At 49.2% G+C, this 7988-nt stretch overlaps 1 protein-coding gene across 1 annotated transcript in view; it reads left to right on the top strand.

Moving 5' to 3' along the window:
• The first annotated feature begins 200 nt into the window (after positions 1 to 200).
• LOC112125667 (dynactin subunit 3) overlaps positions 201 to 7988 on the top strand; it is a 44130-nt gene continuing 36342 nt past the window's right edge. The window contains exon 1 of the mRNA XM_026661310.1: positions 201 to 248. Coding sequence (XP_026517095.1) covers positions 201 to 248 — 48 coding nt within the window. The remainder of the gene's footprint in view (positions 249 to 7988) is intronic.

Here is a 7988-nt window from a genome sequence, read left to right on the forward strand (position 1 = left end):
CAACACAGGTGCTCTGGGCTCCGCGAACCCCGCTCTTTCCTAGTGCAGGCTAGCAACTGGCACACCCCACTTTGTTTCACTCGCACGCCCAGGCCCTTATCGTCAGGACACCCACGGTGCACACCGATCCGCTGCTGCCGTGGAGACAGCGCCCCCCAGCTCACTGCTCTCACCGCGTCCAGGGCTCTCCTTACGCGTAGATGGGTTTACAGTCAGCCCAGATGGAAGGTTATTTCACAGCGCCTGCGGTAACGACTCCACATCAAGGCCAGTAAAAGGATGCAGAAACACGAGGTTACAGGAAAAAGAACAACATGAAATGCCGTCTAGAACCTGCGCTTATTAACAAGGACCTTCCCTGTCTACCACGGGATTTCTCACCCATCCATTTGTTCTTGCAGTTCGGAGAGCTGGAGTTCATGAGACCCCCTCACTGACAGAGTCTCTCCTCTGTAATGGGCCATTTCCTCTCTCTGATACAGGGACAGGCTATTGTCTCTTAGGAGAGGGGCCCCTCTCCTGGGAAATCTCCTGGGGTTCCCTTTGTCACTGAGGCCTGAATCTTCCCCAGACAATAAACACAGGCTGTCTCCAGGGACGTCCATTGTTCTCATGTTGAGGTGAGAGGTCTCAGGTGAGACGTCTCACTCCCACCAGGTCTCAGAGCTCTACAATTGTTTCCCAGACAAACATCTCAGAAGAACCATGACGACCAGCTAGTTCTTGGCTCTCGGCAGAGACCCCATGTCCCAGATCCACAGGTCCGGTGCTCTCGCACGGCTCTGGAGCAGTTCCTGGGAGGATCCCTTCGGTGTGTCAGCCCCCTTAGGGTCACACTGTCACTGGGGTCAGCCCCGTAGCCTCACGGCCTCCTGGGACCGACCCTCGGCGCCTCCAGCCCCCCTGCTTCACGCCGTGAGCTCCGGGCTGCGAGTCCACCTGAGCTGGACACCGGAGGGAGACGTGCACCCCCAAAAGGAGCAGTGCCCCCCCCCGACCTCCTGACTCTGCAGCGACTCCCAGCCAGCGGGGCAGCAGCAGGAGGGGTATTAGCTGTCTGGGACACAGAGTAGAAAGTCCTTAGTTAACACCGAGAACGGAAAGTTACAGCAACGTCCAGCTAGGTCAGTCCCAGAGCCCTCTGACCCCCCTTAGTCCCAGTGCAGGAGCGTCTCCCACCACTTCCAACAGCCCCACCTGGCCCCTCCTGCGTCCTTTGTCCTTGTTCTTGGCAGCCATTGTCACCTGGCCTCCTCCTTAGCCCTTTGTTCTCCAGCTGGTCAGACCCCGCTGGCTTCCTGCCGAGGGTCGGCCATTCATGGTCGTTAGTTGCTTGGTGCCAAACGTCTGGGCAGCTGGAGTGACCATTGTCTTCTGGGACTCTCCATGGGCGTGGGGCTCAGGCCTCACACAGCCAGGCATCAATCACACCTGGATCGCTGCAAAGAGTAAACAACCGTTTCCCCTCACCTAGTTAACCATGCAGCACATAGGGGAAACTGAGGCACGCACAAAATATTATGAAAATTTCCCACTCCGTCACACCCCACATGACCCCCTTCAATGTGATATTGAGCACATGGTCGGGCAGAGATGTAATCTACCTGCCAGGCATGTTTGGGCACGTCCGTGTCACACTGAGTATCCTAGGGGCTGCCGGATGGGATCAGACCGGCTAGCCCAGTATCCCGGCTCCGGCAGTGGCCAGGCCCAGATGATTTAGAGGAAGATGCAAGAACCCTGCAGGTGGCAGTGATGGGATAAGCTGCCCCTGGGGGAATTTCCCACAGATGCTGTCAGTCAGAGCTTGGCTTATGCACTGTAGCAGGAGGGTTCACAGCCTCTTCCCGATCTCCTGGTTAGTTTTCTTTCAATCCTGACTGCTGTAACTCTGGATAGTCTTGCTCCCAATGAAATGCCCAGTCCTTTTCTCAGTCCTGCTAGGCTCTTGGCCTCAGTGCTATCTTGTGGCAGTGAGTTCCACTGGCTACTTGTGTGTTAAGTATCAGAGGGGTAGCCGTGTTAGTCTGAATCTGTAAAAAGCAACAGAGGGTCCTGTGGCACCTTTAAGACTAACAGAAGTATTGGGAGCATAAGCTTTCGTTTTTAGTTTTGCTTGAACTAATCTCGTTATCTCCATACTGATTTATACCTGCCTCTGGAGATTTCCATTACTTGCATCTGAAGAAGTGAGGTTCTTACCCACGAAAGCTTATGCTCCCAATACTTCTGTTAGTCTTAAAGGTGCCACAGGACCCTCTGTTGCTTTTTACTTGTGTGTTGTGTGTCAATATGTTTCCTTTGATCCATTCTGAATTTGACACCTTCCATTGTCATTGACCAGCCTCTTGTTTGTAAGTTGGGAAGAAGGGTGACTAGCAGATGCACTCCTGCTCCCAGCCTTGCAGCACACTTGAGAGACACGGATTTGGTGTTTGAGGTAACATAACACAACTTTATTTCTTAGAATCCATGATCCTAACACACAACAACAAAACCAGAGAGAAACAAAGCAGGCTGCTCTCCAAGGCAGCATGGCACAACTCAAACCACCTTGCTTTAAACTGGCTCTTTGCGGACTGACTGCTGAAGACCTAGATCAGCGGCTCTCACCCTTTCCAGACTCCTGCACCCCTTTCAGGAGTCTGATTTGTCTTGCGTACCCCCAACTTCCACCTCACTTAAAAACGACTTGTTACAAAATCAGACATAAAAATATAAGTGGCACAGCACCTATTACTGAGAAATTGTGACTTTCTCATTTTGACCATAGAATTATAAAATAAATCCATTGGAATATAAATATTGTACTTACATTTCAGGGTATCATCTATAGAGCAGTACAAACAAGTCATTGTCTATATGGAATTTTAGTTTGTACTGACTTCGCTAGTGCTTTTCATGTAGCTTGTTGTAAAACTAGGCAAATATCTAGATGAGTTGACATACCCCCTGGACAACCTCTGCGTACCCCCAAAGATACACGTACCCCTGAGTGAGAACCACTGAGCTAGATCACACACTTCCCTACAGAGCCCCCTAGCCTGCAAACAGAACCAGGAAACCCCTAACACCTGAGGCTACATCTACACTACAAGCTTGGCTCTGCTGCATTTACCCTGCGTGTGCCAAGCCCTACTGCAATTACCTGCCTCAGGCCTGGCTCTGCTGTAGGTGTTTTTCATGTATGTAGCTCTGATGCATTTGCCTACCTGTGTTTGAATGCCCTGGTCTCCTCCCCTGAGCCCTCTGGATGCCGGGCTGGTGTGGTCTCAGCATGGTGATGGGACGTCGGAGATCACCAGTGTTCAAAGCTAGGCCTGGGCCATGTATGCAGCGCATGTCAGTGCAGACACGCTCAATCCCCGTCATCCCTGGACTCCGACCTGGGCTGCGAGGTTTCCCGAACCTAGTGATTTTCACATGAGATGGGGGGCGGAGGGGGTGAGACGCTGGGAACGCCTGCCTAGGGAAAGAGCAGGAGACATGGGGTGCAAGCCAGGGATGGACAGCAGGGCTGTGCTGTGCAGGGTGCTGAATGGCAGGGAGTCAAGGTGACAGCTGGCCCGACCTCCTTCACGGGACAGCAGCAGCTGTGTGTAGTGTGGGTGTTAGACCCACATTAGCAATGCAGGTAGGGCGGGGGCCAGGGCGAGGTCACGCAGGCCGGTGTGAGACCACCAGCCTCTTGGAACAAGCCGTAGCCTAGCGATATCATTTCCCAAGGCCTCTGCAGCTCTTGCCGTCAGCCTCCTCTCCTGGGTCTTAAGGGGCGCGGGGGAGAATATAGACAACATCCACCTACCTCTCTGCTCTTCCAGCCCCCCTCCCTTCGTCCCTGGAGACCACAGCAGCACACGCTCGCTGCACTCCTTCCCCAGGCTGAGGGCGGTAGCAGTAATTGCATTGTTGATTAAGGAGCTCCTTAAATGAACCGAAAATTACAACCTAGAATTGCTGCTGTGATTATGAATCCATCCGTCACTCTCCTCTGGTACTGCATCAACAGATGGTGCCGCCCGCCCGGACCACTGTGAGCCAGCCCAAGAGGCTTACTAAGCCCCCACCTAGTCTAGCCTCCCTGGGGGCCAGTACAGGATGGTCCCAGTGCCTTCTCCAATCTAGTTTTAATAGCCTAAGGGAATGAGACTCCCAGCATCACCCCAGCTCTGACCAGTCTCTGTCCCAGGGCTCTGCTGCCAGCGATGATCACACGGAACAGATGCTCACCCGGGATTCCCATATCTGCCTGGATTCAATTGGGGTCAAAAATACCTTGGGAACAGACTTCCACCTGCCTGCCCCTGGGAAGTGCAGCGGCAGCTGGAATGAGAAGCATCAGCCAGAAAAAGGACTGAGCTGGGCTTTGCAAACCCGAGGGAGTCCCGGGCCAGTCGGAGTCTGGACAGGCACAGTGTGAGTTAATGACGGCTTCTTGGAGCAGCTAGTCCTGAAACCCACAGGGGCAGAGGCAATTCTTGATTTAGTCCTAAATGGCGCAGAGGATCTGGTCCAAGAGGTGAATACAGCTGGACCCTAATGTAATTAAATGTAACATCTTTTTTGGGGGGGATACCGAAGAAACCCACCGCAGTAACATTTAACTTCAAACACGGGAACTACACAAAAATGAGGAGGCTGGTTAAATGGAAATTAAAAGGAACAATCACAAAAACAAACAAGAGTGAAATGCCTGCAAGCTGCATGGAAACTTTAAATATACCATAATAGAGGCTCGAATGAAATGTACCCCCCAAATTAAAAAACACAGTAAGAGGACCAAAAAATGCCACCATGGCTAAACAGCCGAGTGAAAGAGGCATTTAGAGGCAAGAACTGGAAGTTTTTACAAACTGGAAGTGAAATCCTACTGAGGAAAATAGAAAGGAGCATAAACTCTGACAAGACAAATGTAACTGTGTAATGAGGCAGGCCAAAAAAAGAAGTTGAAAAGTAAATAGCAAAAGACACAAAAACGAACAGCAATTTCTTTGATGTCCATCAGAAGCAGGAGGCCAGTCAAGCAATCAGTGGGGCCAGTGGAGGATGGGGATGCTAAAGGAGCACTCAAGGAAGACAAGGCTGTTGCAGAGAAGCTAAATGAATTCTTGGCATCCGTCTCCATTGGAGAGGATGTGAGGGAGACTCCCACCCCTGAGCCATTCTTTTTAGGTGACAGATCTGAGGAACTGTCCCAGATTGAGGTATCCATAGAGGAGGTTTGGAACAAATTGATCAATTAAACAGCAACAAGTCACCAGGCCCAGATGGCATCGCCCAAGGGTTCTGAAGGAACTCCAATGTGAATTTGCAGAACTACTAACTGAGGTGTGGACCCCATCGCTTTAATCAGCCTCTGGACCAGACGACTGGCAGGTAGATAATGTGATGCTGATTTTTTAAAAAGGGTCCAGAGGCCATCCCGGCAATGAGAGGCCGGGAAGCCTGACTTCAGTCCCAGGAAAATTGGTTGAAACTTTAGTAAAGAACAGAATTATCAGACACAGATGAACACGATATGTTGGGGAAGAGTCAACATGGCTTGTGTAAGAGGAAATCATGCCTCACCAATCTATTAACATTCTCTGGCGGTGTCAATAAACAGGTGGACAAGGAGGATCCAGTGGATATAGTGTACTTGGACTTTGAGAAAACCTTTGACAAGGTCCCTCACCAAAGGCTCTTAAGCAAAGGAAGCTGTCATGGGATAAGAGGAAGGTTCTCTCATGGATCAGTAACGGTTAAAAGACAGGAAACAAAGGGTAGGAAGAAATGTTCAGTTTTCACAATGGAGAGAGGTAAATAGTGGTGTCCCCCAAGGATCTGTACTGGGACCAGTCCTAGTCAACATATTCATCAATGATCTGGAAAACGGGGTAAACAGTGAGGTGGCAAAGTTTGCTGATGAACAAAATAATTCAAGTAGTTAAGCAGACTGGGGGGAGTTACAAAGGGATCTTACCAAACTGAATGACTTGGCAAGAAAATGGCAGATGAATTTCAATGTTGATAAATGCAAAGTAATGCACATTGGAAAGCACAATCTCAACTATGCATACAAAATGATGGATTTAAATGAGCTGTTACCACTCAAGAAAGAGATCTTGGAGTCATTGTGGATAGTTCTCTGAAAACATCTGTTCAATGTGCAGCAGCAGTAAAAAAAGCTAATAGTATTAGGAACCATTAGGAAAGGGATAGATATTAAGGCAGAAAATATAATGCCACTATATTAATCCATGGTACACTCACATCTTGAATACTGCCTGCAGTTCTGGTTACCCCATCTCAAAAAAAGATATAATAGAACTGGAAAAAATTCCAAGAAGGGCAACAGAAATGATTAGGGGTATGGAACAGCTTCCATAGGAGAAGCAAGAAAAAAGACTGAGACTGTTCATCTTAGAAAAGAGACAACCAAGGGGGGATATGATAGAGGTCTATAAAATCATGAGTGGTGTGGAGAAAGTGAGTAGGGAAGTGTTATTTACTCCTTCACATAAAGAACCAGGGGTCACCCGATGAAATTAACAGGCAGCAGGTTTAAAACAAAGGGAAGTATTTCTTCACACAATGCAGTCAGTCTGTGGAACTCGTTGCCAGAGGATGTTGTGAAGGGCAAAAGTATAACTGGATTCAAAAAAGAACTAGGTAAATTCATGGAGGATAGATCTATCAGTGGCTATTAACCAAGATGCTCAGGGAAACAACCCCATGCTCTGGATGTCCCTAAACCTCTGACTGCCAGAAGCTGGGACTAGATGACAGGGGATGGATCACTTGATGATTCCCTGTTCTGTTCATTCCCTCTGGGGCACCTGGCAGCGGCCACAGTAGGAAGACGGGATACTGGGCTAGATGGACCTTTGGTCTGACCCAGTGTGGTGTTTCTTATGTGCTTATGTTTCCTCAGAAGGTTCACCCCAACGCCCAGCGTGGAATCTCACCGGGATGCAGCGAGGAGCTCTTCCGGCAGCCGAAGCTCACATTGAACAGTGTGTTAGTGCGATGGCCATGCTTGGCCCAACTGCTGGCTTTGTTGGCAACTTACCAAGAGCCCGAGGGCTGCAGATAGCCTGCAAAAAATGTCACAGATTAGAGCTTCCCTTATCTTGAATGCATCTCATCGTGTTTGTCAGCTGCTCCGTATTAAGTGGCAGGACAAGATCAGCAATGAGGATATTTGTAGCCAAATCTACCAGTCGCCTCAGTGAGCACTGATTTGGTTGTGGTAGCTTCCTTGGTAGGGACATTTTATTGGGATGGAAAACCATGAATTATGAAGCGTGTTTTCCAAAGAATGCTGTTGGACAGCTGGCGAGCACGTGGTCACCAAACGCTTTGGTGGCGCAGTAGGACCTAGATGGAACATCCATCCAGCAGGTCTAAAGATTGAGCCGGGTGGTGTGTGATCTGCAAGGAGGCGATGTCCCTTTGGGATTTGCCTTGATGCTGCTGCTGCTGCTGCTGACTTGAATACAGAGGTGAGGGCCAATGGAGACTACAAGCGCCAGCATGCTGTGCTCCTGTGACGTTATTAATATAATCTGGGACCATATAGATCATTGTTGCAACCAAGGTCCTGTAGTGGCACCCAAATCTTGTATAAAGGGGGTCAAATGGGGTGTCTAAGACAAGGTTATGGATTAGTGGTTATAATTATGCTGTCTATGTGTGTGTATCAGTTTTATAGTTGAAGTTATGAATATTGGCTCTATACTGTCTGTATTGCAAACTTATGCTATGCTTCTGGGTGACATCCTAAACAAGCTGGTGTTAGCTCTGCCTAGCCGGCTTGATGGCCCATTAAGAACCATTAGCTATACAATGGACTCATTGAGAGAAGGCAAATATGCCTTGAGACTCAGCAAAGTATGCAGGGACTGGCCCATGTGACTCCAGACTCCATTTTGCTGTAATTTTCCACAGTAAGAACAAAAGGGTGTTCTTACACCTGGAAAAGACTATATAAGGCTGATGCCTCATCT

This window comes from Terrapene carolina, unplaced genomic scaffold (assembly GCF_002925995.2).
Source record: "Terrapene carolina triunguis isolate 2854851 unplaced genomic scaffold, T_m_triunguis-2.0 Scaffold998, whole genome shotgun sequence".
In the NCBI taxonomy this organism is placed as follows: domain Eukaryota; kingdom Metazoa; phylum Chordata; order Testudines; family Emydidae; genus Terrapene; species Terrapene triunguis.